This window comes from Lithohypha guttulata (assembly GCF_036872675.1).
Source record: "Lithohypha guttulata strain CCFEE 5908 chromosome Unknown scaffold_2, whole genome shotgun sequence".
Classification (NCBI taxonomy): domain Eukaryota; kingdom Fungi; phylum Ascomycota; class Eurotiomycetes; order Chaetothyriales; family Trichomeriaceae; genus Lithohypha; species Lithohypha guttulata.
In genome coordinates, this window is record NW_027042751.1 from 3,412,873 (window position 1) to 3,434,024 (window position 21,152).

The 21,152-nt window shown below is 49.1% G+C and overlaps 8 protein-coding genes across 8 annotated transcripts; 4 read left to right on the forward strand and 4 right to left on the reverse strand.

Moving 5' to 3' along the window:
- Positions 1 to 242: 242 nt before the first annotated feature.
- DPB11 (protein kinase activating protein dpb11) lies at positions 243 to 3,263 on the reverse strand (the record flags this gene model as incomplete). The annotated part of the gene is made up of 2 exons (XM_064897708.1): positions 243 to 2,732; positions 2,754 to 3,263. The coding sequence occupies 2 exons, from the start codon at positions 3,261 to 3,263 to the stop codon at positions 243 to 245; spliced, it is 3,000 nt and encodes a 999-aa protein (XP_064756658.1).
- Positions 3,264 to 5,586: 2,323 nt separating this feature from the next.
- On the forward strand, positions 5,587 to 7,477 carry LTR64_003350 (uncharacterized protein; the record flags this gene model as incomplete). The annotated part of the gene is made up of 2 exons (XM_064897709.1): positions 5,587 to 6,744; positions 6,794 to 7,477. 2 exons carry the CDS (start codon positions 5,587 to 5,589, stop codon positions 7,475 to 7,477), a joined length of 1,842 nt encoding a protein of 613 aa, XP_064756659.1.
- An 839-nt stretch (positions 7,478 to 8,316) lies between these two features.
- LTR64_003351 (uncharacterized protein) lies at positions 8,317 to 10,777 on the forward strand (the record flags this gene model as incomplete). Its single annotated transcript, XM_064897710.1, has 2 exons — positions 8,317 to 8,322; positions 8,372 to 10,777. The coding sequence occupies 2 exons, from the start codon at positions 8,317 to 8,319 to the stop codon at positions 10,775 to 10,777; spliced, it is 2,412 nt and encodes an 803-aa protein (XP_064756660.1).
- Positions 10,778 to 11,449: 672 nt separating this feature from the next.
- Positions 11,450 to 12,498, reverse strand: LTR64_003352 (uncharacterized protein; the record flags this gene model as incomplete). Its single annotated transcript, XM_064897711.1, has 2 exons — positions 11,450 to 12,357; positions 12,423 to 12,498. The coding sequence occupies 2 exons, from the start codon at positions 12,496 to 12,498 to the stop codon at positions 11,450 to 11,452; spliced, it is 984 nt and encodes a 327-aa protein (XP_064756661.1).
- Positions 12,499 to 13,416: 918 nt separating this feature from the next.
- On the reverse strand, positions 13,417 to 14,909 carry LTR64_003353 (uncharacterized protein; the record flags this gene model as incomplete). The annotated part of the gene is made up of 2 exons (XM_064897712.1): positions 13,417 to 14,302; positions 14,374 to 14,909. 2 exons carry the CDS (start codon positions 14,907 to 14,909, stop codon positions 13,417 to 13,419), a joined length of 1,422 nt encoding a protein of 473 aa, XP_064756662.1.
- A 1,241-nt stretch (positions 14,910 to 16,150) lies between these two features.
- On the reverse strand, positions 16,151 to 16,945 carry wos2 (p23 chaperone protein wos2; the record flags this gene model as incomplete). Its single annotated transcript, XM_064897713.1, has 3 exons — positions 16,151 to 16,462; positions 16,515 to 16,843; positions 16,918 to 16,945. 3 exons carry the CDS (start codon positions 16,943 to 16,945, stop codon positions 16,151 to 16,153), a joined length of 669 nt encoding a protein of 222 aa, XP_064756663.1.
- A 549-nt stretch (positions 16,946 to 17,494) lies between these two features.
- Positions 17,495 to 18,208, forward strand: VPS24 (Vacuolar protein-sorting-associated protein 24; the record flags this gene model as incomplete). The annotated part of the gene is made up of 2 exons (XM_064897714.1): positions 17,495 to 17,542; positions 17,591 to 18,208. 2 exons carry the CDS (start codon positions 17,495 to 17,497, stop codon positions 18,206 to 18,208), a joined length of 666 nt encoding a protein of 221 aa, XP_064756664.1.
- Positions 18,209 to 19,106: 898 nt separating this feature from the next.
- Positions 19,107 to 20,569, forward strand: YRA1 (RNA-binding RNA annealing protein; the record flags this gene model as incomplete). Its single annotated transcript, XM_064897715.1, has 3 exons — positions 19,107 to 19,340; positions 19,950 to 20,012; positions 20,165 to 20,569. The coding sequence occupies 3 exons, from the start codon at positions 19,107 to 19,109 to the stop codon at positions 20,567 to 20,569; spliced, it is 702 nt and encodes a 233-aa protein (XP_064756665.1).
- Between the last annotated feature and the right edge of the window lie 583 nt (positions 20,570 to 21,152).

Below are 21,152 nucleotides of genomic sequence, written 5' to 3' on the forward strand. Positions count from 1 at the left end.
CATCGGGTATTATGGGTTGCACGGTTATATAGGGTCATTGCGAAGTCACGAGTAGAGTATTGTCAATTGGCGAGATAATGCTGGATGGCGAAGTTGTCATCGTCGTTCGTCATTTGTGCTGTCTTATCCAACACTTGAGGGATCTGTTATCCAATTCTCATATCCCTGCTTGCTCACAAGGCCCCTGAGCTAATATGCCAATGCCAGTACCACTCTGCCAATGCCATTAAGTAAGCTGTCACTTATTCAAGCACTCCGCGGCCCCAGGTTCCAGCCTCAATCTCACCTTCACCCTTCTCGTCCTCAAGCACTTTCCTAAGTGCTTTCTCTCGTCCTCGTGTCCTCCTCCCTCCACCAACGATACTCTCATCATCAAGCAATCCACTGACACTGAACCCACCGACTTTGTCCCAACCATTCAAGTCTTCATGTCTAGTTCGTCCTTTCATCTTCTCTTTCCATGCGGATTGTCGCTTCTCCTCGCTTTCCTCCCTGCTCAAATCAGGGCTCGCATCACCATCTTGCTGTCCGAGTCTCGCTCGCTCTTTGCGTTTCTGTGCCAGACTAGCTTTGAGCGTAGCGGCTTCGTCGGTATCTGCATAGGTAAGGCCGGCAATTTGTTGAGAAGGAGACGGTGGCTTGGGTATCTGGGAGGTGGAGAATGTGGTGAGGGCAGCAGCAAATTCAGCTTCTGTCATGCCTTTCTTACTCGTTTGGCCGGCTAGCTTGAGCGGACCTGCGTCTGAGTTGCGCGCTGCATTGCCCTTCAGGCTAAATGAATTTTTGACTTTGACAGGCGACTTCTTCAGATTCGAAGGAATACGGCTCATCATGCTCAAAGGCATGCCCAAGCCGTCCGTATTCATGCTATTGACTGAGCTTGCGCGAGATAGTGGTTGCTTAAAGTCTTCCTTGTCTTGCTGTTCGTTGTTGCCAGATCGTCTCGAAGAGTTGGAGGCATTACTCAGGGCACGACTTAGAAGCTTCTTGTTCGAATTTCCTGAACTTGATCGATTCTCAGCTTCCGCAGCTGTACGAGCCGCAGCAGCAGCCTTGACCGCAAGGAACTCCTGAATAAGGTTCGATCGTGACTGACTGTCCACCGCCTGTGTATCTGCTTTTGCTTTCGTTTGCTTGGCATTTGTATAGGAATCAGTGGATGCTTCAGCTTCAGCTATCGTATCTTCAGATCGTGCTTGGTCGGTTTCGTGTTCTGCTGCTAAGGTATTGTCGTCCATAACGTCTTCGTGCTCCACGAGCGTCCAGTCTAGTTCTTCACCAATCTGTATTGGCACCACCTCATGCTCGTCCTGCCGTGCCTCGGGTAATGGTATGGCTTGTTCTTTTGCAGATGACTCTCCCGCGCCATCGAACGTCTGAAACAGCTTCTTCTTCGTTTTCTTCGACGACACCGGTTTGTTTTGAATGTTGGCAGAAATTTCCTGTAGAGGCCCTGACACAAATCTAGCGGCATCGTCAGACATGTTACGTTCTGTAACTCTCTTCAAGCTATTACCGCCTGTCTCGTTGAAACCGTGAATACTCGCATTGACTTCAGCGTTGTCGATGTTAACTGGTTCGAAGCCGTCACTCAATCCAGTCTTTCCAGGCTGATCGGCCGCCGTTCTTGTAGTTTTCGACGACTCTTTCTCTTGCTCGGGCATATATTGTTGCTCGACCACACGTCCTCGATCTTGCTCGCTTCGTTGTTGCACATCTCCTCTACGCGATAAAGGTTTCTGTGGCGGTTTTCTGGACCCGTAGTTCAGGTACGGCTCAAATGCTGGGATTCGTCCAGTTTTGATGAGTTGCCACAACCATTTCTCCGTAACGGCTGGCAGTCGCCAAGCCTCAGCATAATCAGCCTTTGTCTGATTGAAGTTGGAGGATTGAATGATCAGGACTGTTGTCTTTGGGGTAAATGTCTCCTGGTAGCTTGCCCCTAGCTTGGCAATCATTTTGGCGATGTGCAGTGTTTGTATTTGTGGAAAGCCACTTGCGTTCACCACAAGTTTTGAGATGGCAGGAACATTGATCGCTCCTGCCGGTTGACCCAGTACATAGTCATCTGGCGGGGTGAAGGCTTTGACGGAAATGCAGTGCTCCAACCACAGTTCGGTAACAATGGTTACATTACAAGGATACTGCTCGAGTATCTTTAGCTGATCACTTTCTATCTGATACGGAACAATCAAGAAACAGGATTCGGGTCCATTTTGAGCTTCCTGGCGTAACTCGGAAAGTCTGTCGTGCAAGGTACCTCCATGTCCAGATAAATGCTGGTAGAGAATTGTCCTTCTTCTATCGTCAAAACCTTTGGCGGTGAAATGTTTACCAGCTAGAATGCCAGTAGCAGTTTGCTGTTGTCGAGGTTGTAGAGGCTGGGGTGCTGCTGAGGGGTTATCTTCTCGACTCGCAGTCGCTATTCCTTCATTATTTATGTCCGACGTAGACTTTGAAGCTCGCAACGTGTCAGCTGGATCTTCCGGTTGTGCAGCACGTCCATTCACAATATCATTCCACACATCATCGTGCTGGCTACCAAACCTAGCGCTAGCAGTTCGGCGTAGCTTTCGAATTGTCTTCTCCTCGGGCTGGTCTTGGCGTAATCTTTTGCCTAGCCTAGGACTTCTGGTCGGATTTCGGTTCCAAGCACCAACACCTTGTTGTTCTGGAGGCATGGTGGGGTGATATCTCTTCTCATCGAGCTGCATGCCACGATCTCTGCTATCCTTGTACCATTGTAGACTTACAATCTTCAAGCCCCAACTTGTCCCGTATTCATACTTCTTGCCTTCTGGTGCATTCGCGATCAGGTGAGTTACCTGCCTGGTCATGTCGCCCGTATATTCTCCGCCATTTTTCACGATATCCTCGGCCAGTTTATCTCGAAAAGCGAGGTCTCCAAAGCCAGTGAAGGAAATCTTCAAGCCGAATAATGTCGGGACCTTGTACTCTGCTTCCAGCGCATTCAAGTCAATAGGTTGATCTTCCATCCACGACGCTCGAACTGCGGCAAGGAACTCGGGCAAAAGCACCTTGACATCTTCCCTATCTCTTGCAACATATCTATATTTGTCTGAGTCTGTAGCGCCGACGAGGAGATGTGTCACGTCGGAAGTAAGGTCGAGGCTGTGGTCAGCTCCAAGCTCTTCAGCCCATTCTGCAAGGTGGCTGCGATCTTCAGGCGCGATCGATGTACAGCAGAAAAGCGCTCCAAGGAGCGGCTTTTCTTGAGAAGCCTTCGAGGCCTTTCTGACCATGTTGCATGCTGCGTAGCGTCACACGGAAAATTGAGGGATATTCTTGAGTTTAGTATTAGATATTGTGCAATAACCAAGTGCTTGATGTGGACCAAGCGAAACGCGAACATGATGCGACCACGCGTTTCGTACAACCAAATCACGACGTCCCTGGTCGTTAAGGTCTTCCGTGGGTTTAGTGCCAAGTATGACAAAAATGGCTTACGGCTTGGATAATATGTAGGATGTTAAGCGGCATGGGGATATGGTACGTCTTCAGAGGCCAATGAGAATTGCTTATCTGCCACAGCTATACAATCTGGCTATTGAGCAAAGAATTACTTGTGGCATTGTCCAGGTGTTGCGCCATTCAGGAACATTACTGTACGCGATGCGAGGCCTTCAGGATGACCTTCGATAAGAGCTGCGAGAGTCGCCTATAGATTGATTGCGGTTGCAGACAATCGTTGCAGGGATGCTATTACATTATTCCGAAGCTCGGTCACTGGACCGAAGAGCTCCAGTTCTGCTGTTCCTGACGAGAACCTTAAAGTCATTCATACACAACTGCGCAATACTCAAGTAGCAATGCACAGCACGAGTACATACTGTTACTCATGTGAGACATACGTCGTTAGCACGGTCCCAAGAAAGACGACCTTAGGCGCTTGTGTTGGCCGAGCACGACCTTCAAGTTTGTCAAGATCTCAAGCACGAAAGCCGTTGTGTGCTCTTGGCTCATCGGCCTCAGCAAGAAGAATTGCTTGGTTCCCCGCACACAAGCTGACGCGTAAGTCCTCTGCGAAGATCCATACAGCAAGTGCAAAATACAGTGGTCTTGCCACCTGAGTGTCTGGATTGTCCGAGTCGCAGCTAGACAGTCACGTTTGAATCAACCCTGAGCCGAGTCTCCGAAGGAGCCTCACGGCGAATGGATCAAGCTGACATATTCAAGGCAAGGTAGACTGATGCCGAACTAGGCCACCAATCAGTCATTATTTGTTGTGCTTAGAAGGTACCCGCTCTGCCGACGACTTCCACACCTGCATTTCACGAGTCTCTGGTCATTCAACCTATACTCGTACACTGCTAGTGACCTCCATGACATCCACAATGACTGAGCCTTATTGTGTCTCTTTACGGGTAGTGGAACGATTGCCGTAATCCTGACTTCCGCCGTTTCCCTGGCGTATCGTCATCCAGAGGTCACTAATAAAGGATAGCATGATGCTTGAGTTTTTGAGGTCTATGTTTCGTACAGTATCGAAAGCCCACACAATTCTTCTTCGTCTCTCGTCGAATTTGTCAAAAGTAGCTGCTGTCCGATTTTTACTTATTTACCCACTGCCTCTGTCCGAAAGACGGACTGGTGATCTTGGCCGTTCTGGTAAGTGCCGATTCCTGAAAAGCTTCTAGTGTTCCCCAAATCGAGCCAGCACAAGAGAAGACTCCGCATGCATTCGGCTTTTGGGCAAGAACGATCGGCGGTCATTCCTCTGACAGGATAGACGACCTTTCGCTTGCCCAGCAGGTCCAGATCAAACACCCTGCCCTACCCAGGTGGGCAAGGAACAATGCATGTTCTTGCCCTTTCTACCGTGGAATTTGACTGCCAGGCTTTTGGCCTATGCAGTTGATTAATGGGCACGTAACATGCAATTGCAACACGTACTTTCTTGGTCCTGTCGTCACTTCCAGGCTTGCAGCACATTCGATTATTATCATTTGATATCTGGGAATTAAGTCATTGCTAACACACCACTCGCGTATAGTCGAGCTCGCTTTCGTTACGAATAGAATCCTTAGCGCTACCCAGTATTCACAGCCAGGACCAGTACATCGCCTTTCTTTCCACGTCCTCGCCAGTCGCGAAGATCGGCAGCAGACCGAGAATCAGTGTTAATACCTTTGTGTCACCACAGACGTGGCGGTTCACTGAAAGAGCTCTCGAAGAACTTACTGTGCCTTTTTGCCATCTCCTTAGAGCTCACACTGCCTTTCCCGAGTACATCCGGAACCTGTCGAGTCTACCGAACCGCGAAATCTCGTGCCGGGGGTGAGCGGATCTAATACAGAGGCCGAGATGGTATTCCCAGAGGTTGGCCGGCACACGCTTGAGGGTAGAGATAGAAGTGGCTCTGTGTCAACTTTAAGAGGACGTTTGGACAACAATTTAAGACGACCGTCAACACCGAGCAACGAGATACAGGTCCCGAAGCTGAGCTTCAACGACCAAAAACCAACTGCTTCTGGCAACGGAGTCGCAGTATATGTACAAACCGCCGAGCCTGTGCTCTTTCTACAGGGTTATGATGCAAACGACCCTACCTCACATTCCACTGCAATGCTACGTGGAAGCCTGCTGGTCAGATGTTCGAAACAGGCCAAACTGAAGTCCATTTCCTTGTCATTCAAAGGCAGATCGGAGACGGACTGGCCCGAGGGAATTCCTCCAAAGCGGGTTGAGTTTAAGGACACGACGCATATCATGAACCACACTTGGTCCTTCTTCAACGCTCAATTTCCACAAGCCGAGCACAGCTACGGCGCAGACATAGTCCAGTTGCAAAAAGGACCAGCATCTGAAGTGAAAGAAGTTGGCGTTACTGGTTCCTCCTTCGATCTGTTCCAACGGAGCTCTTCACCAACCAAGCAGGTCAATTCATCAAGAGACGCTAAAAGGTTATCTCTGCAGGCTAATCACTCTCGAAGTTTTGGTAAAGGTGAGAGCATGACCGGAGGACCAACCGTGGCACAGAGAGGTTTCAAAGTGTTTCACCCTGGTGACTACATCTATAATTTTGAGCTACCGCTAGATTCCAGGCTGCCGGAATCCTGCCAGGTCGACTTAGGTTATGTCAAGTACGAACTCGAGGCTCTGGTTGAACGATCTGGCGCATTTCGGGCAAACCTGCTTGGGTCAAAGGAGCTGATTCTCATCCGTGCGCCTGCTGAGAATTCTCTCGAACAGACAGAACCTATCGCTATTTCGAGAAACTGGGAAGATCAATTGCACTACGATATTGTAATATCTGGCAAATCCTTTCCCATGGGCTCCCAAGTACCTATAGCCTTCAAACTCACCCCATTGGCGAAAGTGCAATGTCATCGCATCAAGGTTTTCGTGACCGAGAATATCCAATATTTTACGAATAACAAGAAGGTCCACCGGTTAGAGCCGACCCGGAAAATCCAGCTCTTTGAGAAGCGAGCAGACAGTGATAGTATAAGCTCTTACCCCGGAAGTTCCATGCGAGTTCTGGCTGGCGGCGGTGTGCCATACGACTATCGGCAAGCGGCTGCATCTGGCGATGAGAGAGTACCGCACGATGCTAGGAATCTGCTGGGCAACCTTGAGAATGACTCTGGTAGTATTGGGCCTACTGAAATGGAATTTAATGTTCAGTTGCCCAGCTGCTACCAGATGAAGGACAAGGTGAAGACCGAGCATCTGCATTTTGATACAACATACTCCAATATTCAAGTTAATCACTGGATCAAGGTAAGCAAGCTGAGTTCTTCAATTTTTATGCCCTCTGACACTCCTCCAGATCGTGATGAGACTTTCGAGACCCGATGAGAACGACCCTGAGAAGAGACGACACTTCGAGATTTCGATCGATTCACCTTTCAATATCATGTCATGCAGGGCAACGCAAGCCAACACCTCTCTACCTGCATACAGTCAGGGCGAGTCAGCTCTTGGGGCAACTGACGAATGGGAATGTGGATGTCCGGGTGCAGCATTGACACGACGTAGTACACCTCCTGTTCTTCAGACTGTGAATGCGAACAGCGACAGACCATCACCTGTGGGACCTGAACGAAGCTGGACAAGTGATACCGCAGGCTTGACACCACCTACTCAAGCTCATCTACATAATGCTGGCCAAAATGAGGCAAGCTCACGACCAATGCATTTACTGCGAGCGCCCTCCTTCAACCCACCCGCCTTCGACGCCGACGATCCACCTCCACCACTGGTGACGCCGCCACCACTATACGAGAATGCGGTGAATGGCGATACACGAAACGCTTTGGCGGACTACTTCTCCAGACTAGCTGACGAGATGGGTGACGAAGACGACAGAGACGATCGGTCTCGGGTTGATATCCCACTTACTCCTGGAGGACGAGTGAACCGTTCGATGGACATTCCGCGAAATTGGATACCTTTGGGAGGTACAAACCACTTGACTTTACCACGTGGTCAACGTACACCAACAGCTGTGTAATACAAGCTGGAAGTATATGTCGGAATCCGCAGCTTCTCACGCTGAAAAGAGTAAACAGCTTGCAAATAGAGAGCCAGAGGACTGTGGGCGTATCTCGTGGCATGATTTGAACGATATTTAAGGGTTCTGATAGCATTTGAGCGAAATTTGTGGATGAGGTAGTAGAGGAGCGGCTAGAGATATGTTACGCGCAAGTGGACACAAAATTGAGAGCTTCTCCTGCCATAAGGGCATAGCACGAATGTATGGTGTAAGGTCTCCCGAGGTTTTGAACATGTAAAGTAACGATGAGATCAGTATTTACCTTCGAGCAAGTGTTGGTCCAATATCAAAAGTGTCGGTTCACTTGCCTCGAGTCCTGAGCGGAACATCTTCGGAATTTCAGCTCGCGACCTAAGATTTCCTAATGTAGAAGTCACAAGTACGAGGCCTATTGAGTTGGAAGCATCGACCATGGATTGTTGTAGTCCTTGACACTCCTTCCAACATTCACGGACATCTTTCTTCGGTAGTCTGGGATGGCACAGGCAATGGCCGCTGCGGCGGCGCATTCAATGCCTCCCTTCCCACTACCTGCACTACCTCGAGTACGGCCTCCACCTATACCGAAAGGCACCCCAGGACCAAACACTTTGCCGATGCCATCACAACCATCGAGTAAAAACCTTGTCTGGGCTGACGGGAAATGGAACTCTCCCAGGTCATCCGCAGCAAAGCACAAAAAGGCAGTCGTAGCAAGGCAGCTAGAGAAAGCGCTACGGCACGAAACCTTGGGCATGAACATATATGCTTACAGACACATACGGACCAATCAGGTTGTATACAGTTTGACAAGGAATATGGAGGTATGTTCAATAAGCTATGTGAAACGACTTTGAACTAATACAGTCACAGAACAACAAGATCTTGAAGCAATTACTCTTCCATGGCAAGAAAACTGTACCACATGCCTTGAGGCGCGATATGTGGCGTCCTTACTTCTCTATACGATTCTCTAGAACACCTGCAGGCGCGCAAAAGGGTCTTAGAGTATACAACGACATTCGGGAGCTATCTCTGAGACGGCAACTCGATCCGCCTAAGGAGTTGACGAATGCGACCGAGGAAGGCATCGAAAGATTCAAGCAAAATCTTGGACAAAGGAAGTTCGACACGCTAACCAAACATGATCAAGGCCAAAGAGGAGGGAGACACAAGCATATCGATACTCCGGTGCCTGGCAGACGCCTGCCTCAGAATGTAGTCGCGCGTCATCTCATGAATCAAAGAAGCACAGCAGTTGCTGATGTTGCTGCCGTTCTTACGAGAATGAATGATCCAGATGAGATGACTCCTCAAGAGCTCCTTGAGGTAGACAAGCACAATCAGCAGGTCCGACAGAGATTTCTTACCAAAGGTGGACGACGTAGTCTTCGTGAGACCAGAAAATCAGAAGTGGAAAAGGCAGAGGAGCTTTTGGTTCGAGAGGAGAGCCTGAACGTTCGTCCAGGCCAGGTCAAAATTGATAGACATACTCTTGCTAGGATCAGTACCGAGTATGAGGGTGCCATCAGCCTACGTACTGACACAAGCAAAGAATCTATACTAGGTTTGTTTGACGAGATTCAGAAAGAAACTCAGAAAGAGCTCGGACCTATTCGTGCCCTCGATGAGGCTCTTGCAAGCATGAAAGACGAAGAACAAGCCAAGACCAAGGAGCTGGAAGCCCGACTAGTCCCAGACGTCGACAGAAAGCTCACTCAACTATCAGAATCGGAACGAGCAGAAGTGGACGCTCAAATGGAAGAGGAGAGGGCTCGGCGGAATGCAGAGGTTGAATCTCAAATGGCTGCTATGCAGGCGGAGGCCAGCAAGCAGATAGAAAGTCTCCAGAAGGAAATCGAGACGATCCCCAGCAGCGAGAAACACAATGCTAAAGTCATGCGCACCATTCAGCGCGAGGCAAAGTGGCAGATCGCTCAGCACAAGAGAAAGTCCTATAACAGCCCATGGGTTGGTCCTTACAACTCCGTGGGAACTGCAATCGAGCAAGGCTGTGCAGAAATACGTGAGCGTTGGGAGCCTCGTCTGAAAGAGCTGCGAGAGGCTGTGGAAGAGCTGAAAGAAGCGTGGAAGGATCCCAAAAATCACGAGTGCGATATCTTCTGGGCTGATATTCGCGATGCACACTATGCAAATGAATGGCCAGACTCTGTATACCACACCTTAATCGAGAACAAGGCTGTCACCCAAGAACGTGTTTCAGTTGTCCGACAGCATTTCCACTATGATGAGGAAGAATATCCTATTGCTGAGCAACGAGCTGAAGTGGCCATTCCGCGCTCGAACTCGGTCCATGTTTTCGGTACCGAAGTTCGTGGAGAGGTTGGTCGATATGTGTCACCGGAGGACACTGCTAGGACTGCTTTTGAGGCTCGAGATAGGAGGATCGATGACTGGACACAAACGACCATGGTTATGATTCGTGCGAAAATTGTGGAGCTGCGCGTAGCGTCGACTGAGTTGGAGGCAAGGTTTCGGGGATCAGAGATCGACGCTGAGGCTATGCCGTATCTAAACGCTGTACTCGAGCGTATCCCATTGGCTCAAGAAAGTTTTGATATTGCCTTGAAAGGTCAGGAGAGAGGCTCTGCCCAGGCATGGAGTGAAATGCACAGGTACTTGGACGAAGCAGAAGGTTACATGCCAGAAGCTCGTAAAGAAGTATTGAAAAGTGGAAGTGTCGTCGAGAAGGCGAGAGCAGATTGGTTGGAGAACCAGATTCAGCTCCTTCAACTACAGTGTCAGAACCCAGAGGCGGGAGAGAGTGCAGACCTGCTGGAGGACTACTTGAAAGTTATCGACGAACGAGAACAAATAATCCAGTTGTTCGTCAACAATGCCGAGAACCAGAGGGCTTACGACAGCTTGAAAAGTTTCGATGCTCAGCACGGCTACATAAGCGATGCTGCAGATACTGCTGAAATAGCCGAGATCAAGGACAGACTCGCGGAGCAAGAAGAGAGTTTATTCCAAACAAGGGCCAAAAGCATCGTCTCCCCTCAGGACGATATCGTCCAGCTCAAGAGACAATTAAGCAGATTATATGCAGATCAAACGGGGACAAGGGAGAGCTTGAGACAGAACCATGAGCTCTGGATGCATTTCAAGAGAGAAAAGGCGCCGCAGTCAGTGGAAGAAGGCGGCTTCGGAAGAGCTGGTGAGCCAAACATGCGCGGCGAGCCATCACAGGAGGCAGTAAAGAAGGCTGCTGAAGAGCCCAAGTTACCTTTCTGGAAGAGGATATTTGGACGCAGGTAATCGTGACGGGACGGGTGGTATTGATGAACGACTATTGTCCTATGTACTAACGCATGGTTGTGGGGCGGTTGTGTTGACAGCTGCTGTATGTGAAATACTGAAAGCTTGAGCGGACGAGAGAGCCTGTCTAGACATATTCGAGATAGATCCATGTACAAAGCACTTTTTTCCACCATTACCTGAAGATGAAATCCAGTACTGTGTCGATACCAATGATCATAACATAGCCACGATATAAACGACTTAGTCGGCGAGGTGTATGTCCCTCCTGAATCGCAACTCACGCAGGACAACGTAGTTCACCGAGCAGATTTGATAGATGCTGTTAATAAACGATGCGTTCGATGAGCAGAACTGCACTAGATTAGTCGTTAGATATACTGTACTCTCCTTAGACCCCTAATCCCAATCCAGGATATGGATCGGGATTGAGATTAGAATTGGCTTCGCGGATATGGACATGGATATGGATGTGGGATTGACCTTCACTGGATTAATTCAGCCTACGTACTTTGATATGCAATGCTCAACACGGAAAGATCTCAGAACAAGTACAAACGGAGGTTAAAATGGATCATGTTATTACATGCACATGCACTATGGCACTACTCATCCACCCCAAACCAGCCAAAACACCTTTCTAAGTAGGCTTTATATACAAACAGCAGTACTTCAGAGGAACTTCTCCCCAACCCATCCTTCGCTGAGCTCCCACAACTTTCTCGCCTTTTCTGCATCCTTTACCCACGGCTTCTGTTCCTCCTCCGCGAAGATTTGCGAATCCCTTAGGAATGCACCATTGTGACTGCTCAGCTCGTTTGCCAAACTCGCCACAAGCATCGTTGCGCAACCTTGCTCGATACTCTTCGGCGTCTCGGGCACATACTCGATGCCTTGCTTGGCGTACTCGGCTTTGGTCTCCTCGAGCGCTTTCATGAGTGATTCCATGTCAAGTTCTTTCATGATGCCGCTGCTCAGAATCACACCTGGATGCACCACATATGCCCTCAAGTCAAGACCTTGTGCAGAAGCTCGTCTGGCCAGTTCGGTGGTGAACATTACATTCGCGGTCTTGGCTTGTCCGTAAGCGAGCCACCTGTTGTACGTCTTTCCCTCGGAGAAGTTGTAGTCGTCGAAGAGGAAGTCGGAGCTTTCATAGCCCATGCTTGTAAGCGTTACGACACGAGCTGCTGGTGCGGCTTTCAGTAGAGGCAGCAGAAGTCCTGTGAGCAAGAAGTGGCCGATGTGGCATGCTGCTAATTGCATTTCGAAGCCATCTGCTGAGGTTTGGAAATTCTCCAGGGCCATGATGCCGGCGCTGTTGATTAGGACATCGACACGGGAGGTCAGTTTTGCGATCTCGGCGGCACAATTGCGGACTGTGTTAAGATTACTTAGATCGAGGTTGACGAAGGTTGTCTTGATTGAAGCGTTGGCCTGGGTAATGCGATCGATGACTGGTTGGATTTTCGACAGAGTACGTCCGAGGAGGATGATTTGTGCTGGTGGACTCGATGCTGAAGCTAGAGAAAAGGCTGCTTCGGCTGCTAGGGAGTCTTTGGATGGACCGGTAATGACGACTGATAACATATATGTTAGTGACTGATGAATGGATGGTAAGTATGGCTTCAAAGGGTGAACTTACATGTTTTCCCTGCGACTTGATCCTTCAAGGTCTCTACCACTTCAAGACCCGTGGTGTCTCGACTGAAGTTCTCCATAATACTTTTGGAAGTGTATGTGCAGATGTTGTTAGCTTTTGTCGAAGGCAGTATTGCTCGAGCTTTAGAAATGCCGATGTGACAAGTTTGAGCTCGATGCATGTCGCGTCGACATTGACAATGTTATATACACCATATCGTGTCTATGAAAAACGTAAACTGGTAAGCCGGTGCAATCGAATTGGCCATACTGTTCGTTCGGTGACGGACTACATTTCGGAGTGACTGGTTCTGATTGAGCGACGATCTCTGATCAAAGCAGATATCAGATCGGAATCAACTAATATTTGTTGTTCCATTCGCATCAGACCGCTCGAAGTCGGTGGAGAGATCTGCATCTCCGACAAAGATTCGACACAGAGAAGTAACAATGATGTAGGCATGTGTTTTCTGAAGTTGCAGCGGGCAAGGCCTGTCTTTCATGCGATTTGATCCGTCGTGCACGGAAGCGGGCAAACTGGACCACCTGAACACGTGCTGAAGTGGGCACGGGGGTATGATCAGTGAGCATTGATCACTACACAATGTATTGCCGCATAGAATTCTATCGGTGACGTATCGGCCGGCACTTTCTCACCATCAATGTGCGGCACAACCTTGGCCCGCTCCAAGCTGAATCATCCGACCTCTTCCTCACACTGCAGAAGACGGCAGACCTCATTCGTGCCAAAGGTACGTACTGTGCAAGCTCTAGACTAGTACTGCACGCGCATGAGATCTCTATTCTCAAATCGGTCATCATAAGCACAGGCTCATAAATGCATATGGGTCGTTTCAGTTCAGTGGCAGCCATGCGGCCTCGAGCTCTTCAAGGAGAGGACCTGGCATGCATTTAACAAAGAGAACGATTGCAATCAAGCTTGAATGGGTCTGACTTATATCAATCATTAAATTCGACCAGTATCAATTCTTCCTTCCTCATCCTATCATAGTGCTTCTACGCCTTATCCTAGGTCCATAAACAACCAGCAGTATTGGTCCGATGCTCACAGCGATTGCAAGAAATCCAAGTAAACTGCTTGCCCATGCAAAGCCCAGAACTGTATACATATCTCGTGTAGCCAATGGCAAGAAAGCAGCAAAGGTGTTCTCCCCAAAGGCAATAGCTGACACTGCACTGTTCGCATGTGTTGGGTAGCAGTCTGTAACGTAATTCGTTACAGCTTGGACAATGGCCATGATTCCAACGCCGATCAATAGGAGCCCTAACGTTGGAAGTGGCCAAGCATAACCTTGATCTGGTTGTGAAGTCCAGCCATAGATAAAGAAGCCAGCAGTCAGGCCGAGGAGTGATGCTGGAATAGAGGTGTACAGGCGAGCTTCTGGGTTGGGTGGTAGCTTGCCGGCCTTATTATTGTCGATCTCCTGCCTCAGTGACGGCGACTTTTCGTTGTCAGGGTGAGGTTCTAAGTCCTTTGAGCGACGCTCTGAATACTGAGGAAATATCACGAGGTCTTGAAACACGCATAGAATGAGGCCAATGGTCTCTCCTATGAAGAGAGCGACTTGGACGATGCCGCCTTTCGACGGAGACCACGAATACAGGGCCGTATAGACGAGTGGTATGGACTGTGTCATGATGAGAACAGTGCCGAACGAGAAAGACGACCACAGTGTGAAAGAAGACACCACGAACTCGGTGAGCAGCATCTTACTGGATCGCAGTATTGTTTCGTTGAGTGCTGACGAGATCCGGTTCTTGACTGGAACCTTGCCCTTCGAAACTCTAGGTCGAGTCTCGTGGAGGCAGAAAATGACAACCGGAAAAAACGCGCCGTAGATTACAAGCTGGATATAAGATATCCTGTGACATGGTTAGTATCGGCACTGTGAGCAAGACAATATAGAGGAGCAATATAGCTTGGATAGACGCACCATCTCCAGGACACAGACGCCAGAATCACTCCGCCAATTACGGCACCGATGGTCACCCCTCCAAGAAGCCCAAAGATAAAAAGAGTCAGGCTCAAGGACCTCCTTCTGGTGTCGTTGCCCCATAGATCCGCTGCCATGCCGTCCACAGCGTTCTGTAAAACTCCACCACAACTTCCGGCGATGACTCTAGCAACAAGGAGTGTAGCGAAATTCATGGCGACACCCTGAACCATCACAAAGACCAGAAACAAGGCGTATAGCGTGAGATATGTCGGACGCACGCCAAAATCTTCCATGGCCGGCAGAATGAATAGGGGGACGACTGCCGCACCTGCATTCCAGGCTGTCACGAGGAACGCGGTGTGGTCGAATGCAGTAAGGTCGACATCAAACCGGTGAGCGATGTCCTCGCTGGCAGGAAGTAGAGCTGTTGAATTTATGCCAACAAGGAAGGTGACGGTACACGCCGTTACTATCACCGTCCACTTCCTGCTATTTGACCATTCTGCTGCGTCAGTCCAGTCAGATGGGGCCATAGCACCAATGCTCCGAGTTATCGTGGCGACCATCCTTCACACCTTGTTTGTTCGGATTCTCCAGCGATCTCAAGGGGTCAACATCATGTTCCTCGCTGACGAGCTCCTCAAAGCCAGACTTTCGAATGCTAAGAATTTCGTGGTGCCACAACCATTTGCTTCATCACATCTTAGCACCTCGCCAAGCATGACTAATGACCTTTATTTTGATTTACACGGCTTTGCGTAATTAAGACATGACTTGAAGCTGTAATAGTGGCCAAGACAGATTTTTTGTACGTAACTTTGAAGCATGAACCGTGAAGCAACGTCACTGGAGAAAGCTCGTATCCGCTATTGAGTTTTGGCTTCGGCCATCGCGTCCACGGCATCATCCAGAGTCGCAAGACTCTATTGCAGTTGTCGTGAGACACAGTACGATGTCCTTGGTATCATGCTGTGCATCGAGGAATCATGCTCGCCTCGAAGTGTTGTGGGTTAACATGTTCAAGGGAGAGATATCTTTGGAGATGAGCATCGTGAGGTCAAAATAGCTGCCTCAGGCTTAAACGCTTTACAGAAATACGATCAGTACTCAGGCTATCGGAGTCCTCTCCGTCCTGTCAAATGGACTCTCCTTTATCAAAGAGCTCTTGCTCCGTCGAGGAAGATAGGCGTAGACAGTGTGCGGCTACTACACATGTTTTTCGGGTCACAGCGTAATGGTTACATCCCGACAGTCAGGGGGATTCTTCATATGCTTCGATTGAGTCGAATCACGTTTGTCTGCCTCAGACCTTCCTTGTTGCACCATCCATCCATGTACAGCCTGCAAAGTCCCGAGTGGAGCGTGCCCTGAAGCAGCAGAGGTGTTAAGAAGCCACCTGGCTGGCATTAACAGGACTCTCCGACTCGGCGTTTGATCATAGTTCCGAAACATGAATCAGTGTACCTACAGAGACCAAGAGCGTAAGTAAGGGATTGGTGGCTGAAAGGATTCATTCATTCACAAGCGCTTGCTTCGTAATCTTTATCATAGGCACGTTTGTATCTATATCCGCGGCTGACGTCAGGCTCGTCCATAGGATAGGAGCTGGATTTTTGAACTCATCTCGCCAGGTTTCCCAAGCGAACGTAGCTTTTCCTGTGTGGTCGAACGAGTCGAGTCCTGGATAGGCCACGTTCACCGCAGCGTCGACCTATCGGATCGGTAAATCTTTCATTTCAGAATTCGTGGCAGATGAGTCTGTGGTGGTAGTCATTTATTTAGACTCGTCATCGTTGATCTCCTCGATTTTGTTCTTACCTTTGCCAGCAGTCTTGTCATCTTCAGCCTCGGGGTCAGCAAGATCAGGCATCTCCTCGTCATCCTCGTCATCCTCGTCCTCGTCTTCACCACCCAAGCCCTCCATGCCTGGCATAGCTCCGCCAGCACCACCAGCGAGTTTCGAAAAGTCGATGCCGCCAAAGCCACCGTCCTCACCCATACCTCCCATACCACCCATGCCACCACCACCGAATTTGTCCATGTAGTCGTCTTCAGGTGCCTCGTTCTGTTCATCTTCGTCAACCCACTGATTCCAGCTGTTAGCAGCGTTCCTTCAATATGGCAAAACGTGAATATACCTTGTCAAAATCAGTCCTCAGGAAATGGGCCTTCTTGTCAGTCTTGAGCAGTCGCGGCCAGAACTCTTCCTTCATTTCCTTCTTTCTCAAAACCATTTGGATGTTGGCAGCAGTATGATGTGTCTTCGATGCTGAAGGATCAATCTCGGCGTAGAATTCCAGCTCGACATGATAAGTGGTCTTCTTGGAATCTGAGGTACCAGTGAAGGTAAGCTTTTCTGGAGTAAGATCGAGCTTTAGAGATTTTGGCGGTACATCGGGTACACCTATTGTAAGGTAGACGTAGTTCTTTTCAGCATCAGTGCTGGAGGATCGTTGCGCCCAGAGGACTGTGATATCAAGTCAATTACCGTCACCGCTTCAAGTCAAACCAGGACAAGGCTCGAAAAGTTCCAGTACTTACCTTCTGGGGTTTGCTGAGTGGTCGACATAGCCGGTCTTATGCTCGAGTAGTTAGGTGGTCGATGTAGGTATTGTTCGTACTTGGTCGAGCAGGAGATAAGGCTTGTAAGAAATCGTGCGATCGCTGTATGTCTAATTGTGCAGGTGTGAGCTGTTTTTTGTTTGGCAATCGCAAGGCTAGTAACTTGGGACTATCCAATTCCAGTACCACGGAATTCCAACGAATCACATAGAATGAATCCAGCTCATCAGGCAGCAAGTTTTGTGCGCTTTCTGAGCTCGGCCGAAGATCATTCAGGCCTCAGCGACGAAATGTGAAGCCCAAAATTCCCCGCGCCCCCACTAACTGTTTGGCCAATTGATGCCTATGAGATCAGAGCTCAGCCCTAGCGCTGCCGATTTGTTGTTCTAACAATTCGTGCCTGAAAGAGCCGCATGTGAAGCCATACTTTGTATTAGTGTGGTATAGCAGAATGAGAAGGTGCATACACCTTTTAAGTCGACTGTGACAGATGCGCCTTCGCGGAGCAGTGGTTGTCTGAACCTCGAAACTGTAAACAACTGGAATACCAACCAATATGCAGACCATTCGATCTGTCTTCTTCAAGCCAGATCCCGCGGAGCAGGTATATACACTTCATTTTTGAGACTAATGATCTCTAAACCTTCCACAGAAGCGAAAATGCGACGCCTTAATACGCAAGAACGTCCGCGCACTAGATCGCGATATCCAGAATATGAAAATCACAGAATCCAAAACTCGAAACTACATTCTACAAGCCTCGAAACGAGCAGAACGTAATCCAGCACAGGCGAAACAAGCGAGACAGGAGTGCAGAACTTTCGCCAAAGAGTTAGTCAACGTCCGACGGCAGGCTGGCAGGCTACATACAAGCAAAGCTCAGCTGCAGAGCGTACAGATGCAAGTTAACGAGGCATTCTCGATACGAAAGATCGAGAACAGCATGAAGGTCAGCTCGGGAATTATGAAAGATGTCAATACTTTGATCAAGCTCCCTGAACTTTCCGGTACTATGAACGAGCTAAGCCAGGAATTGATGAAGGCTGGCATAATCGAAGAAATGGTAGGAGACATGCTAGAAACTAACGAGCTGCTCGAGGAAGACGAAGAGGCCGAGGCTGAGGTTGACGCTGTGCTGAGCGAGGTCCTGAAGGGCAAACTTGGTCCGATCGATCAGCAGATGCCGGCGATACCTGCGCAGGAAGAGGAAGAGGCGGAGGTGGAGGATCTGGAACAGATGAGAGGCAGGCTAGAAGCTCTGAAGAGCTAGCAGACGGTGACGGTTTCTCAGCGGGCGCATATGAAGGTGTTTGGAGTTTTCTGGTATCAGCATTATTTCCACGAGGGCCGTCGTCGTTTGTTCCAATCGATCTACAGCATGCACTTATGTAGTGCTCACATTATGTGTTCGAGATCGTCCATGCGCAGAATTCCTATCAAGATTCAGATGTCGTGAACGTAAAGAAGCGCTTGGCTGAACACCTGATATTGAACACAGATCAACTCGCGTTGAAACTTATAATGCGTTTATATACATTGCACGATATCGTGCCAGTCCAATGTGCCGGAATAGATGTAGATCAGGTGTAATTGCCCGGCAACTGTTTACCACATCATGAGCAATATGAAGCACGATGCGTGCAAACCACTGCAGAACTCAGAGAACTTGCAATTTGCTCGCCTTCCGATCTGTTATTTGACACGGTAAACACTCAGAACGTTCTCATCTAAGATCCGTGGAAGCAGAATCACGTTATTTCGTACGATGTTGACGGTGATGAACAAGTGAAGAATGAAGAAAGCACACTGACAAAGGAGCCCCTGAATTGGCCTGGTTTGACGTTGCTGCCTTGCTGTTTGCTTGGGCCAACCTGCATGCGGAAAGCTTGACGTGCCAGCAGTGTCACTTAGTACATTCTTTCCCTCCTTCGTTTTCCTTTATCACCAGGCAGCCACGTCGTGCATCCAGCTATCCTTTCGAACTTCTGTTGCGCTCTGAATTTTCCCATCGCTTTACACTGTACCATATTCCAACCACAATTTTCGACTTCGCGACTTTTAAACAATCCCTCTCGACGCGATCACTCGCCTGACGCCAGAACAACATACACCTTTACCCAATCAATCCTTTAAATCCTTCTATTCTCAATCCGCATATCTCAATCAACATGTCTGCGCGAATTGACCAATCCCTCGACTCTATCATTGATGGTCAAAAGAAAGCAAAGCGATCTGGACGTCGCAACCAGCCTAGAAAAGCGCCGGTCGGAGGTGTGAAGAAGGCAGTGAAGCCCATGAAACCAGCAGTCAAGCCTGCTACTGGTCCTGCACACAAAGGTCCGAGGAACAGCAAGATTCTCGTCAGCAGACTACCGCACGATGTCAATGAGACTCAGATCAAGGTATGTTAACCAATCACTTCTCGATTCGACTCAGACACACGCGACTTCTTGATCGTTGTTCCGACTCTTCATCCATCCTGGTCCTCAACCGCGTGAATCCATTGGAAACTGAAAGAGAAGGGCCTCTGAGCACTGCCGACACGAGTTGTCATACATCAAACGACGTGCGCCATGCTGAGCCTGCTTGATGTCGGAGAACTTGGTCAGAGCAGCGTGATACACGGCCCCACCTGTAACGTACTACAGCGGTTCTTCCTTCTTCCATCGTCATCGATATCTCGACTATTGCTACGTTTTCCGTGTTAGCAAGCATGAGCATTGACCTATGCCGTGTGTTACCAAGATTTGAAAGATGGGGGTGTGGTTGCGGTTTGAAGAAACACGAACTCACAGCAATTTCTATTGCCCTTGAGGAAGTGTCTCCGAGCTCCATCGCTGCTGACTTTTTGGTCGCAATGTTCCACCGAATCAGCCTCGGATCTTGCGCAATTTCCACCTGCTGGGCTGATGTGCGATGCGGAGAGGGTCAATCTTACTGCTTCGCCATCCTGATGACACACTTGCACGAATCTTCGGAGAGCAGCCATACTGATCACATCTTCCATACAGGAATATTTCGGCAAATCTGTCGGACCTATCAAGAAAGTCTCTGTGCACTACAACGAGCTTGGTGTAAGCAGAGGAATCGCAGACGTTATTTTCGTCAAACCAGACTCTGCTGCTAAAGCTGCACGCGAACAGGATGGTATCAAAATCGATGGAAAAGCAATGAAGGCAAGCACCATCTGCTCCTTTCTTCACGGCACTTTCTGATGGGTATCTAGGTTGAGGTGGTCTTCGATGCTAGCAACGTTCCAGCTGCACCCAGCCTCGCTGAACGTGTTGCGTACGCCAACCCGAAGCCAGGGAAGTCAGATCCACTGACAAAGACTAGTGCCAACTCAAAAGCACACCCAAAGGCGCAGCCAAAATCAGTCACTGCCAAGAAGGTCGACAATAAGAACAAGAAGGTCGTTGGCAAAGACAAGCCGGCCAAAAAGGCCAAGAACGCGCGACCAAAGCCAAAGACCGCTGAGGAACTCGACGCTGAGATGACTGACTATTGGAATGGCTCGAACGCTGCGGCTGCCACAGAAGGTGCTGCTACTAGTGCTGCAGCTACTGCAGGGGATGCTATGGAGGAAATTTCTGTAAGCTCGGAGATAGATGACTTGTTTGAGCCACGCTAATATTTGGCAGTAAAACTCGAAACTTCACAGCTTCTGTCAGCACCGACGACCACGACGGCACGACAGATTGTACCAAAATGCAATTTCTTATGCAAACGCAATGGGATTATTGGCCTAGGATGGAGAAGGAGCGGTTTCTTGGACGACCACTGATAAGCGCCATCGACAACAAAGACAACCTTACACTGAATGAGTCAATCCGAACCGGTACGACATCGATCGACGCCATTTGAGAGCTTCTTGAAGCTGGTCTTTACGAGATAGCACAATAATTGCTTACCGCATAATGCACCTTCGCTTTTCTTTTTGGATGGTCTGGGGATGACCGAGGCTCTTCCGCAGCCTGTATACAGCTTCATCCGAACTCGCACGAATAGAGTTACCCTCTTCGGTTGGCACAAGGTTGCAAGGCGGGCTACGTTTGTCTTCGGCTGTACGCTGTCAATGGCACAAGCACCTCTTTCGAAGCTAGACGAGTATCTCTCTCAGCTTCTGCAAGAAAGACTTCATTATACATTGAAGTCTCCTGGGTTCGCCTCACTCGCTTGCATCAGCAAAGCTCTAGCTTGATGCATTCGATGTT